The sequence below is a fragment of the Amphibalanus amphitrite genome, unplaced genomic scaffold (genome assembly GCF_019059575.1).
Source record: "Amphibalanus amphitrite isolate SeventyFive unplaced genomic scaffold, NRLGWU_Aamphi_draft 000055F_arrow, whole genome shotgun sequence".
Classification (NCBI taxonomy): Eukaryota; Metazoa; Arthropoda; class Thecostraca; order Balanomorpha; family Balanidae; genus Amphibalanus; species Amphibalanus amphitrite.
In genome coordinates this window covers 1,251,808-1,266,496 of record NW_024881551.1, presented here as the reverse complement: position 1 = coordinate 1,266,496, position 14,689 = coordinate 1,251,808, and the positions used below count along the sequence as shown (strand labels likewise).

Below are 14,689 nucleotides of genomic sequence, written 5' to 3'. Positions count from 1 at the left end.
CGCACCGTTCCGGAGCAATAGCCCGCCAAGCGTGACTGACGCGTCACATACATACGGACGGATAGATACAGGGTGTGATCTATGGGTAACGTGACCTGGAGGAACATGACCTTTTAAAAAGTGGTCTAACGTTTTTCTTGCAATACGGTATTTCCGTAGAAGGCAACGAGTCATTAATTGTTTTGAAAATATGTCAAAATAATGGAACTTTGTTTTTCGATGACCTCTGATGACTTGTCAACCGGTTAACTCAAAATGTAGGCATGAATTAACAATATAATCGAGCAATGGCTTTTAGTATGTAAATTCGGAAATGATTGACAAATATGGTGGTATCTCAGCGGCTGTGTGTAGTGTCAAGCTCTGTCGAACGAAACTCTTTTATTCTGTAATGAATGACCTCATGCGACCTAGGATGAACTTTTTAAGACTTTCATTTCTCAATACGGTAAGTACCAGGTCCATGAATAAGATGCAGGTTGTTCCCTCCCTATACAGAATCGGCCCATCCCATAAGGCACGCACAATGCACCATCCTGTCCATCCCCATGGCACCATGCAAATTTGGTCATTCGGTATAGATTGTACAGGAATTTACGGCATCGCCCCGTCCCTGCTGACTGTGCTATGAAATATGCCGCGATTGGGCAAGGGGTAAAAGAGCCAGGGGTCCACCCGATAAAAAGCTGCACTGACGCCGCTAATTTGAGGAGTTCCGCCGGCATTCCTGGCTAAACGTTGGTTTGTTCTGGGGCGCTGCGTTGCGCCGTAAGCCGTGGACTCAGCTGCCAAATTAGGGGTGTTACCGGCCAGTTAGGGCGGTGGCCGCGCCGCCGCCGGCTGGCCGGTGAGAGGGGCGCGGCCTTGTGCCGACCTGGGGTCCTGTCGCCACCTCTGAGCGGCTCTTTGCGATCGGTGCTGACCCCTTAATTACCTCATGTGCCGGCGCTGCCCCGGGCGCCGGCCTTGGAACGAGCTGTGTGATCTTGCGCGCCGCGGGATCTCGGGCAGGTCCCGGGGGAAATGGCCAGCTAGTTTTTCTCTATAACTCACATATACACATATTTCCATGCTTCCACTGGTCCCACAGTGATCGGAAATGTTCCAGTAGCCCTCACTGTGGCAGATGTCCTCACGATCTCACATACACCCACCTCCCTGTATTATTTCTTCGCTTATGTAGTTAGCATCGTGGTGATGCCAGTCAAACTTGTGCGTTCAGAAAACCCGCTACCGAAAACGTCCAGCTAGTTGTAACAGTCTATAAACTACTGATAAAAGATCCTGGAAATACAACCCTTTTAAAAGGATTGGAATATCATAAGCTTGTGTTATGAATTGAAAAAAAATATCCCTGAGTACTTATCTCAACAAAAGAGCCTTTTACTTCGAACTTCAACTGGAGCACTGCTGCTCATGGGTCACAGCACACTTGTCGGCTGTAACAAGGTAGTGTTTGATCCTCTATCTCATCCACTCCTAGTCCACACCACACCCACCCCGACTCGTGTCATAAGCCCTGTCTCTATAGTTCTCGCAGCCTCCCGCGCAGCCTCTCAGCGGCTGTCGGCCGGCGATAATGAAGAGATTGCCACCGGTCGGGTGGTCGCCGCGGCCGGCCCGGAGACCCACACTAATGTCCGCCCGCGGCCCGGCCCGGGGACACGGGTTTTTGTGGGACCACCATTACTGTCAGCTCTGTGTCGGCCGGACTGGGCGGCGGCGAGCCCGCGGCGCCGCGGAGGGACTCGGCCACGGGCGACAGTTTAACCCGACCGGCGCGGGACGCCCGGCGGGCACACACGCGGCGAGTCAGAGCGGGTGGGTGGTCAGTGGCCACCAGGCGCAGCTGGAACAGTGGAGGCAGGGGAACGGTTACGGAGAGGAAGAGGCTGAGAGAAATGGAGAGAAGGAAGGATTAGAGGACGAGAGATAAATTAAGCGTAGATGTGCGGCGATGAATTCTAACACAGCGCAATGTTATCCACGGTAATCAATCGTATGCATACCTACTTGTTTCACACACTGTTTTCGGTTAGGTTGATGTTATTTACAATCAGCATTGATGTTGGACCATATATTGGAGCTGGGCACAATTTCAAGCACCGATGGCATGTATGTCCTCAGTGTGAGCTGATTGAATATTATACCGTATAATGAAAAGTAGGAAGTCGATCAATGTTCGCCGTGATTACATGTCCACAGAGGCAAGTAATAGCGCCGAATTACATAAAACGGTACGATAGATTCTTCGATAACAATGATATACAATGCGTATAATTGTAAGGGGACATGATAAACACATGCCATCATCTTAGATCATTTGTTAACAATAACACATTGACATCAGCGATATACGTAAGTACCTATAGTGGGCATTACTATACACTTGCTTATCAGCTTTTTTATAGAGACCGCTGTTTAAGATTGAAACCGACCCCGAAGACATCGCCTGTTCTTAGCCTGAAGTCTGCATCAAACAGACAATGGACAATGGACACCGGTGTGAACCCTTCATGACGCCATTCAACAACCACTTCACACTCTCCACGGGACGCGCTAATCTGTCGACAAGACATGGAACGCTGTCATACAACGGGTGCGTTCCATCCAAACCGTCCTAAGCAGGATGTATGTATACGGACTTATCGTGTAGAGCGCCAGTCACGCAGATGAGCTTTGTGCGGCAGTACCAACCCAGCAGATAATATATCCACTTCTCTCGTACTCGGACCCACTCAACACATTCACTAATTGCTTAGTACCGTTCACTTTGTGATCTGGGCTATTGTGCGAACAGCTAATATAAACATTACAAACACAACATGCCCATATTGCTTCATAAACATCACATCATAACATCTAAAACAGTCGTGTGCGGATAAACTTATAAGCAATCTGAATGTCACTGCCCATCGGGCCTAACATCAACATGCGTATAGAGGATTTATGATGTAAACAAGACTGCAGCAGCTTCGGACGATTACAGTGACAGGCGGTGTAAGCCAGAACCATAGTTTTTCGGTTTCGCCGCTAGGTGTGCCTGATAATTCCCGTCCAGGGACATTTCAGTTATCGCCATAAGGTAGGCATCCATGTATACAGACAGCGTTGGCAATAGCGTTTGTGCAACTTATTCTCTACATTTCACCAACACAGTGTACTAAGCTTTACAGCCATCAGCTCAATGTGTGCCAATTTGTGCAGGGCGTCACGTTTCATCCCATTCATCGCATCTCTCCATTCACAGACATGGCAAACACCTCCATAGTATCACAACTCGAGTCCCTAGTCCACCTCACCGGTTCTGTTTGGGCCACTCACTCCCGGAGTCATACAACACCAGCTCAGCACTGCCGCTGGAGGTTGGACGTGCCGCTCCCGAAGCTGCTAGGTCATCACTCACACTGGCGGAGTTGTTACTGTTTTGGAGCATCGCTGGTAGCGAGTTTACGTCCAGTGGGAGCCGGGAGGACACCTTGGCCTGAGCCGACGGATTAGCAGCGACACAGCGGTTTGAAACTTGTGCGTCCTTACTGTCACAGAGCCCCCGTGCCCGCCCACCGCGTCTCCACCACTACCTCTCAGCCCTCCTCGCTGTTCATTCCGATCACAGCCTGGGTCGTGTCCGCGCCCCTTCCCCCGGTCACCGGAGGGACAGCACCACGGCGGTCAGGGCCAGTAGATGCGCCGCGCCGGCAGCCGAGTGGGGAGAACCGGAGGCGTCCGGTATGGTCACCACCACGTCGGCCATCTTGAAGACGCTGAGTAGCGGGTGTGAGACGATGGCCATCTCTCGGTTGTTGATCATAAAGCTGATTTCCCGCAGTGGCTGGGCGCATTGGTTCTGGGAGTGGGAACGGGCCGGGCTGGTTAGTGGTGAGTTTGATTTGGGGTGAGGGATTATATGGCAGCTATCAGGCTGAGTGATAGTGAGCGTCGAGCTTGAACCTTTAAAAGAAAGGTAACAAATGTAGAAATATTACCCGCCAGGCGCCATGGGAAACTTTCTAAAGCTTGTCCAAGCAGCGACACTGAGATAATTGTATCGTGGCTGCCTGAGGGCTGAGGACACTTACCTTCTCCCTATCCAGCGACTCTTTATTCAGGCTGTTGTTGTAAGACTCCTCGACGTCGTCGATCTTAGCCTGGATGATGATGTTCTCCGTCTCGGGAAACCTCTGCTTCACTGACAGCTTACACGGCGACTTCTGTAAACGGAACGGGGTGTTACCAGATCGACACTCTAAACACCAAGGAGGACAGCGACCTAGCTCAGATACCAAGACGAGCACGACGGACCGACGCCTTTGTATCCAAGAAAAGCACGCCAACAGGAGTTTTTTTCGTATAGCTTTTCTAAACGCCTTCTATGTCGCATTGGTACAGCAAATGTTCGTGACCCGACCATCATAGCACAGTGGATATCTAGATAGAGCGCAACGCATTGCCCGTCTGAGTGGTCGTATGAGTCATGGAGTCTTTCATATGGAGTCGTTGTCATTAACATAGGATTGGAGCTATCGTTTGCAGCTATGCATTCCTCTTCGTCATACCATAAGTGCCGAGCTCACCGGTTCGTCCATGTTGTTGATGTGGTTCCTCTGTGTGATTCTGTCCAGCACTGCCTGCAGGTCGGCCACAGTGTTATCCCGCACCGTCCGCCTGGTGTGCGGACGGAGAATCTCCTCCTCTTTGCGACTGTAGCCGAGAAACAGGAACACGCCGAACGACAGCATGTAGGACTCTGAGGACAGAGAGGCGGGCAGGTGTCAGCACCATCAGCAGGGGACGGGGCTCAGCACAACCAGTGTCATCAGCGCCATCAGCAGCGGACAGGTCTCAGCGCCACTCACGGTGGCCATGACAGCACTGCAAGGAACACTCCTGAGGGAAACGTCTCATTTATTCCAGTATTAACCAAAACAGGAATGTTTCCGTTACCGACAGCAGCACATCAGCAGAGAACAATTCATTTATAAGCAATCAGTCCCGCTTAACATACGATGCTTCATAAGCATGAGCCCTGAAAGACCCTCCCCCTCTCCGATTCTGCCCTCACTCTCACCGCTCGACGGCCGAGTGCACACAAAGTCCCCTCGGAAGCAGATGCAGGCGGTGCGGTACGGCCGCAGCGCCGCCGAGCCGTCGTGATAGGTGGCCATGTCCGTCTTGCAGTTCTTTTTGACTGTACATACCACGTTGCAGGTGGTGCGGTTGCGCATGTGGCACATGCAGATCTCCGTGCAGTCTCGCTCCACCTCGTTGTTTCTACCGGTTGTCTTGTCCGTCATGTAGTACTGTGGGGAAAAAACGGAAGTGGGGGCAGTTGGAGATGAAAGGGAAGGAGAAATAGGGATATTTGCATTTTACGCAGCATTATTCTTAACTCTTTTTGCAGGAATGCCGTCTCAAAATTATGTGCAACGTATACCTAACAATATACATGCGTCATCGAAAAAAAAAATTATATGATCAACACATAACTATATGAATAAACCACTAGCCCCTTCGCTGGCCCATTCCCTCCCACTGCCCGGCACTCACCCGTATGCCCTCTCCGACCAGGAGGTAGTCGTCGGGCCGGCCCGGTTTGCGGGACACACAGTGCGGCTCCTCCTCCCGGCGGCGCGCGGTGGTGGTCGTGGTGCGGACCGTGGTCGGCCGGCGCGACGTGCTGCGACCCGTGCTCGTCGTGCTCGTGGTCGGCAGCCAGCGGCGGGTGGTGCTAGTGGCCGCCGGACGCGGCACGTACGGCACCCGCGTGGGCTGCGGCACCACCGGCGGCAGCACGGGCGGCAGCACCCGCGGAGGGGGCGGCGTGCGCAGCTGTTCCTGACGCTCCTGGTGGAACTCGCGCTGCGCCTGGACTGTGGATGGAAGCACCGGGAGATTTGTAAGGCTGTCCTGCTGAGGGGACACTTTTCAGCTACCTTTTTATAAGTCATTATTATGAGAATTTCATAAAAATGTTATTCCATTCCATCGATTGACACAATGACTTGCAAGCAGAACTGCCAATTTTCGGATGCCGTAACAACTCGCACATGTTGAAGCCAGCCAGCCGTCACTCGTAACTTACCGACGCACGGGTTGGCGAACAGCAGCCGCTCCCAGCCGCGGCAGTCGTTCATGGAGCTGATGTCGGTGCCCAGGCAGGCGCAGCTGGTGCGCAGCTCTGTGCCCAGCACCGCCAGCAGGGCGCGCCGGCAGTTGTCCGTCGGCCCTGCGCACAGGCTGGTCACAGAGTCCACGGCACACGCCTGCTCGTACCGCTCCAGTTTGGGCCGGCACTGGCCCGCAGGGTCGTCCCGACACTGCTCGGCCACGCTGTGACACGCCAGTCGCGTGCCGCCCTCGGAGCGCTGTGCACACTTCGGGTGCAGCTCCTCCAGCGCCCGCTCGCACTCCCCGCTGCCCGGACCGCGCCTGGTGGCAGAATGGGGAACTAAAGCTTCCACCAGCAGATACCAGAGTAAAAGGCTTTCTGAGTTTATCGAACGGCGCTTCTCATTTCTTTACAGGGGAGGTGAAGGGTAGTTTGAAATTCAAAGGAGACTCTTGTAGCTGCCATGCATATGTATGACGCGAAAAGGAGTGGTGTTCATCAATTACATTACAATGTCCAAAATACCCGGCCAAATCTGGGACTTCAGCACGTCCCAAATTAAGTCGTCAGGTAGTATAGGAACTTGATTAGGTAGGGCAGCTGCTGTGAGCCTGTCGACCTAAGCCAGCTGTGAATAATTACAGGAAAATACATGCACGTCTATTTTGACTTTAGGGATTAGGGAACAGCCAAGGTTCGTAAATGCCGTGATTGTTTCTAAATTCATTGTGATCAATACCTACAGGTGTGCGCTGTGCGGTTTGAGTTGGCACCTGACTGCATTCATCCTTATAAGTGCAAGATAAACACCTGATGACTGGTGTCTGGTCTCAAGTGCAATTTTGGGAAAGACAGCAATCAATCCAGGATAAGTGCAATAAGCTATGGTCTCGACCAGTGCAGACGAGGGTATTCGTAGCTGTGGTATCTGGTTTCCTCTGTTAGCATTCAAAGAGTCGCTGTCGAAGAACTCGAAGCCCTGCAAGTTTCGCTTCAGAAGCATCGCGTGACGTTGAAACCGACTCTGTGACGTCACTGTGAGTCAACACGTGCTGCATTCATTCCCAGAACAGATATTGCACAGACTGACACGATTCGACGACGCCTATTGCCGCGGTGGTTCTGGTTTTGATACAGGGGTATGGATCGGCAGGCCGCGGCACAGCAGCAGGAGTTCGAGCGAGCCCGCCTCGTGTTTTCGCCTTCTCTCAGAATGATTAGAGTGCATGGCTGGAGTTCGCTCAGATTTACTGCAAGCCCGGCCAACGAGGCGAGCAAACAGCTTTAAATTTATATCACGGAAGCTTTCAGCCGCGAGAGCAGGCCCCGAGCTCGAGCGTTTTTGAAATGCATTAGAGAGCGATGGATAATGTATATGGTTCGGTAAAGCCATCCGTTGGTTAGCTTGTGGATCGGTAACATCGATTGAGTCAAAACATCACTTTAATGGACAAACATTCTCTTTGTCCTTAGAGAGCGAGTATCACACGTCAAGGGAATAGGCCAGCTGACTGGTAATGTTTTATTGGCTACATGTAAATATTTGAGAAGTTAAGTGGTGATTAACAGAAATGTGTCATTACAAATGCAGGATTATCTGTTTTCCATACATCCTCCTTACCGTTCCTCCCCGCCATACTAGAGGTGTCGGCCCCATGCTTTGGCTCTCGCTCTTACTTCCCTGGACTTTCCTTTGACTCACCTGACCTGCGTTCTTCCGTCAGCCGTTCATGGAAGAGCAATGAACTACGACACAAAACGACCCAATAAAGGACAATAAAGGACCCTTTGATAGCTTATAGGCACACCCAGAAGTGAGCCGACAGCTCTCCGGCAGACGCAGAGGGCCACACGACTCTGAACTCATTGGCAGAAGGTTCTACGACTGAACTCACCGGCAGACGCAGAGGGCCACACGACTCTGAACTCACCGGCAGACGCAGAAGGCCACCTCTGTGCTCAGTCGCGTATCGGCCGCCCGGTAGAAGTTCTGCAGCCGCTGCATGCAGATCTGACGGTCGCAGTTACGCTCGCTGCAGGCGGACAGCACGGGCTCCAGCTTGGAGCGACAGTGTGCATCCCGCAGACACGTGTCACGGGCCTCGTGGCACGTGGAGCGCAGCACGCTGTCGTCGGGCAGCGGAGCGGCAATCGACACGTGGTAGCCTGCAATGGTATAGAGCGTGCGTTGAAATCAGCGGCTAATATGGCAACCTGCAAGGTTAAGTCTCAGGTTCGGGGACCGGGATGCGACGTTCAAAGCGTTCGCAGTACGTAACGTTACGTAGAAACGTTACGTACGTTAACGTTATATAGAAATTCGAGCTCGTGTAAGCTTCTGTTTATGGTGATCATTGTTTAATTTTGCGCACGGAACAGTGTTCCCGATAGTGAACAATGTTTTAGGAGGTTATTTGGAGGTGAGAATGTGATTGATTGGATAGACATATATGTAGATTGAGATGTTAGAGTATTAGTGACACAGGTGACATAAAGAGAGATTGTCTTCGACTCCAAAATGCGGCATACACTAGGGCATTGTTTATGTTTATTTTCAAGAAAAAAGTTACATCACGTTAGCGAATGGAAGTCCACAGCAGTGTAACATGATTTCTTATGACTGTTTTCCTTCGCAGTTAGTTTTGTAACGGAAGCCAATGGGGAGACAAAGTAATAATTTAGAATGGTTGGATGTGTGCTCGCTCGGAGCGGAAAAGTATTGATATATTGATTGTGGGCCACTAGCGTTATTGGCAAACACTGTGATATGGCCTCCGGTGGCCGCGGTGGTCTGGTAACACGGTAAACTGACGGAGGACCCAGTGATTGGGATGGGGGTTGACCTCAAACCACATAAAGGGGATAACGACTTGCTAAGTTATTGTGTTTTTATTATGTTTCCTATGGAGAGCCTTACGAATATGAACTGCTCAATCTCGATGGATTCGCTGAAAAATATGTAGGTAATTCTGGACCAAATTTTTAGATTTGATCAAACCCAGAACTCAAAAAACAAAAGATAATTGCATGAATCACACTCGAATAATTTAGTTTTAATTTCATGTACGACGACTTTCATGCATCCTTTACCTGTACGTAATGCCATAAAGTTCGTTTTGGTAAAATAAGTGTTTGACTGAACTATATAGACATTGGTGTACCGCTGCATGCACTACGGGGAAATTTCAAAGTTGAATATGCGCGCATTCGTATGTTGATGTGCCCAGCATCCACTGAGCCATATTGATAAATGAATGCATAATGCAAATCATTATGATAAACGGCGAAGAATCGAGCGGTCAGCTGAAGAACATTATTCAGCTGAGCTCAAAACGAACTCCCCAGAAATCGAATGGACTTCCAAACTTGATTTCATAATAAAATGAACTGATCCAGCTAATCATAAGCCTTGTTTGACTTTAGTTATTGCTATACTTACGGCATGTAGGGTGGCTCGGTAAGAGGAACTTTGGTGACTCAATCCGTCCACGACAAGGCTGGCTTTTTAACTCAGGGGTCTCAGTTTGCAATTTGGGCACGTGCAGAGTGGCACTTCTGCACCCCAAGAACGGCTGGGCCAATCGCGCTCGAAGCTGGTTCGCCGTTATTGATCGGTTAGAGCGATGGCCGTTCAAATCATTTTTTTTTAATTTTGCATCCCCGCTAGCACAAGGCTATGTACAGCTGAAGGGGGAGGAGGGGTTGGAAGTCTCGCATCGCGTACTTTCGCGCTTACAGGTCTCCCTATCGCGCTTGCTCATTTTTCGTCCCAAAAGATATTTTATTGGCATTGATATAACAAGTAAATGGCCCATTGATTGCAATCGGTAGGTACATGTTAAAGGAAGTGCAAAACATGATACTTTAGCTGTGTTTTAATTTTGGGTAGGCCTCTTTATTTCCTTCCCAGCAATTATTTTTGCAATCAAGCTTGCAGATTACATCCATACATCCATTTTCTACGTTAATTATCACAATATCTTAAAGCTTTTTAAGGTTCTTCATTATTATCTTCACCGTGTTCTTAGGCTAAATTACATGAAAACATCGTTTGTTATTGTCGTTTCAGTCTAACGTGTCTCGGCAATCCTATCAACAGCATCTATGTAAAGCTATTACAGCCTTCGAGAAGTAAAGACCAAATGAGAGAACTTCCCGCGAGTTAAGACGCTGGCCTTGTTTTATGGCTGACTGGGCCGGTAAAGTAGAGTTCGGAACACCAAGTTGGCCTCCCATCACCGCCGCTCGGCGCCGGAAGTGTACCGCAGAGGAAAACATCTCGCCGGCGCGAGGAGGAGCGACTGACACCGCGGCCCGCCGGCCGGCCCGGCCCCCCAACCGGTCAATAAACACGGGTCGACGCTAGGAGCCGCAAACTAGACAGTTATACAGGTGATGGTCTCCTTTTTACAGCAATTTTACCTTCAATAATTATATTTATAAGTTAATTGTAGCATTTGAAACAGCGAGCCGTTGCAGATGACCCATTATCGATATAAAGATGCAAGTACGATACGCATGACTGCTGTCATGACGAAAGTAAGCATGTACTGGAATAAACCATCACACTCCACAGACTGCAGACAAAGTGTGTAAAGCGCTGGCAAAAAGCGTAGCAATACATTGTTAATAGGAATGTTTCATTTCATGGAATCGTCAGGCACCGACTGCGTAGACTTTACAGCATGACAAATATGCACAGCGGTGCAGTCTATCTTACCCTCGGTATATCTTATTTCTGTCGAGCTCAATTACAAATGTAAAATAATGATTGATAATGTACAAATTGGGTATACTGTATTTCAACATGTCCTTCAATTTACCATAAATACAATTGAAATGTAGCTCGAACTGCAGTTTCAAAAGCAGGTACTGATTTCCGTTATTTCCTATAGCAGTGTTGCCGTCTTGTGGTGGGAGGATATCTATCCATTCCCCCCAAAAAGGACAAAAATATGAGAACAAACCAGCTTTAAATTGCGTTTTAGTTCAGTTGAATTACGCGAGACTACAAAGACACCAATTTCTTTTCATGTTACGGTTATCTGAGCTAGAGCTTTACACTAAATATATATATATATATATATATATATATATATATATATATATATATATATATATATATATATATATATAGAACACGTTATATATATATAACGTGTTCAAGTCAACATATACTATCAGAATAGAAAAACACGTCAGCTCGTCATGAAGAACAGCCCTTCCGTAGTCCAGCCATCCAATCGCACCAATGTAGTGTACAAATTTTCTTGCCCTCACGAGGATTGTAGGCCTCGAGACACATGCTACATTGGTGCCACCACGACGACACTATCTCGTCGCCTCACCATGCACTTACAGGAAGGGACAGGCCCAGTCGAGCACTGGTTACAAAAACACGAACAAAAGCCAACACACAAACTTCTCAAACTCAACACAGACATACTAGACAGTGCAAACGATCACTATCGCCTGTTCATTCACGAAGCACTGCATATCAACAGGCTGAAGCCCACACTCAACGTACAAAGGCAAACGCACGTATCACTGGCCCTATGGGGTGTCTGATGTTGAAAGCTTGCAACTTGCAATGCCAACTGAAGATGCCTCAAACCAAACATCAACTCTTTGCGGCGTTTCTTTACTGCATGTGGTGATACAAATGTGAAGAAGTAGTATTTGTGTGCAAAGTATCGTGAACTGTATCCCTAGCGTAACTATTATGCGAGAGACATTTAGCAAAAACGAAGGTTTCGAATACTGTCAGTCACATGTTTTATGATAATTTAAATAGTGCTATATCTCAAGCGACTCTGTAACTTGAAATAGCTATAGGCAGTGTTATATCAACATATAATGTAGATCTTGAAAATGATTGTGAAAATACAATCGAAACGCGTCGAAAGATAAAATATGATTATATGAGTGTCACTGATATTTTGAGCACCTTACCAACTGTGATCAAACATAACTTTACCAAGATCCAAAAACTCAACAAGAAACTTAGCAAAGCAAAAAGTGCAGTACTGTTTAATGAAACTTGTCTCAATGAATATATATATATATATATATATATATATATATATATTGTAAGTATAATTGAATGCTATTTAGCCCGGAATATTGCTTTGAATGCTAACTTCCAGACAGGATGAAGTTTTCAGCATCCGTTTTCCAACTCTATAACTGTCGTTGGCACACTGGCACGGCCACAGGAGTAAAGGAGGCTGATAATCCTTTAAAGGTATGACCCTTGGTGTCTTTGTCCCCTTCGCTTTTGATGTATGACCATTGATAAGGCCTACAACGTTTGCCAAGTCCCGTTCGACAACCACTTCTACCACTAATGAGCTTGATGGATTGGATCGAAAATGCTAAGATGAGAGAGGAAGGGACTTCCTAATTATACGATGAGCTTTGACGTTCCTTCGTATACCAGCAGCCGTGTCGAAACAAAAAAAAAGAGCACCACACAACTCATTTCTTGCAAGATCGGTGGTTCAAATTGTGCGGGCAGATAAGGGAAGCAATTGAGCTGAAATTCGGCCTCACTTTCAAAAGTACTTATTGCTCAAAATAAACTCAGGAAACGTGCCGGACAATAATTGAAATATGTCCATAGGTATAAGCTGGAATTCAAATAATGCACAAGCACAGACCTTGCATGCTTTTCAAAACGTGAAACCATGCAGGCTTGTATGTGAATTTGAAGAATATTCAGCAGTATTTTCATCATGGATTACACTGACAGTATGCGTTAAATACTTTATATAGGCATTCTTAGGTGTTGTTTTTTAGGCATGTTCACTATTCGCCGACACTGGTAACATGCCGCACCGTTTTGTGAATGCATCAGCAAATGCATATCAAATAGGTGCGCATGAGAAGAGAATAGCTTTTACTAATTGCACACCCTTCTGAATAACTCGAATCGGAGCCGGATTAGTGAATAAATACTCCTAAGAGGGATAAAATCACTTTAAAGTTTATTTTTAGCTCTTAAAGGCCTTATAAATAGCCCTAGTATTTGTAATGCAGAAGAGAGAGAGAGAGAAAAAAACGATGTCACAAATGCATGTTCCCTTTTAGGTTCGCACGGATGACTTCCAAGTTCAATGCCATTTTTGAATAATGAATGTTTTAACTTATCATCGGATCCGACCGTGCAGCTGTCCACTTATGCAAGGCGTTCTGTCCCGTTTCCGGTTTCCGATAGTTGGGCTATTGTTTGACGCTGCGGTGCTCTGTCCCTCCCACCAACGGCTCACGTCTGACGGCGTGCTCCAGTCGAGCTAGGAGAAAGACCGCCATAGTTATAGTCCAGTTGGTGATGTAAGCCTTTTAGCATTTCATTTATGCTTACATATTTCATTAAATCAGTAAAAATGGTAACGTTTTGTGACCTTGCCTCCCACTGACAGTTGCATTTTTTCAATGCGTCTTATGGCAATATAATGTGATTTATCGTTTTGTTTTCTTTCCGATGGAATAAGACCTGTTCGATACACTCAGGATTGCCTATGCAAAATTCATAAGAGATGGAGTTTCAGTGAAATGTAGCTTTGATCAAGATGATGGAAGCTGGAGCATATGTTTAGTGTTGTTATACAGCTGTGAGTTGTAGAGATTCGTGGAGAAAATTTGCTTAGAGCTGTCAAGCAGTGCAAGATTTTCCCTTACCTAAGTCTTAATGGTTGCGAGATTCTGCTTACTCATAAAGTCTAGGTAGCTATTTAAGAACACGACGCGAAATCGATAGAGTGGTTCTAGAATATCGCAGAATTGACAAAGTTTTTTCATAACGCATTCCTCAAAAGGATTTTTAACTCCGGAAGCTCGTGAATTCTAAGACAAATACATACAACACCAGCTAAAACTACTGGTTCCAACACATCGAACTACACAGCACATCAAAATATAGCTAAACGACTTTTCAGTGTCTAACATCCAACGTTTCTGTTGCTCAGAACCATCACCAGAATTTATGTGAAAAAACGTTTGGTATTTTCCCAAATTTCGTGTCCAGCCCCCTTTCCTCCAGATTCGCGGTACGTACGTGTTGGCTGGTGGGAGCGGCCGCCGCCGTGACCTCTGGCGCCGAACGGGTCCGTCGAGCCGTACAGTGTCTCGGTCAGACTCGAGTTGTAGGTGGGCTCCGAGGTCAGGTCAACCAGCGGCGTCACCAGCAGCGGGTCGACCGGTCTCCTGCTGGCGTCCCAGTCTCCTCCGGCCAGCACGTCCACTGAAACACGTCCCGGTGACGGTGCGGGCGCTGCCCACGGGCCGCCCGGGGTGGGCCGGTGCAGGGGGCGTGCAGGCGTGCGGGGTGCGGGCCGAGGTGCTGGTGCAGAGGTGTCGCCCGGCGGCGGGAACAGCAGGCGGTGCAATTGGTAGTGCGAACTGTGCCAGGTCACGTCTCGGCCGTGCTCGGGCAGATCATCTGCAACAGACACGGCAGCTGATGGGCGGCTCGGACACGGGCGGGGCACAGGGGTCATTGGAGGGTGACCCGGTGTCAGGTCAGGGCTGGGAGGATCACATAGGTGAATGGGGAGAGAGAAAGGAATGGCCCGGTTTCAG

The 14,689-nt window shown here is 48.3% G+C and overlaps 1 protein-coding gene across 1 annotated transcript; it reads right to left on the bottom strand.

The window, feature by feature from the left end:
• Window positions 1-2,062: 2,062 nt before the first annotated feature.
• On the bottom strand, window positions 2,063-14,660 carry LOC122378163. Its single transcript, XM_043358909.1, has 8 exons — window positions 14,166-14,660; window positions 8,041-8,275; window positions 6,083-6,429; window positions 5,548-5,870; window positions 5,069-5,300; window positions 4,575-4,747; window positions 4,080-4,211; window positions 2,063-3,847 (listed from the first exon to the last, which is right to left on the bottom strand). Exons 1-8 carry the CDS (start codon window positions 14,605-14,607, stop codon window positions 3,647-3,649), a joined length of 2,085 nt encoding a protein of 694 aa, XP_043214844.1. The 5' UTR covers window positions 14,608-14,660; the 3' UTR covers window positions 2,063-3,646.
• Between the last annotated feature and the right edge of the window lie 29 nt (window positions 14,661-14,689).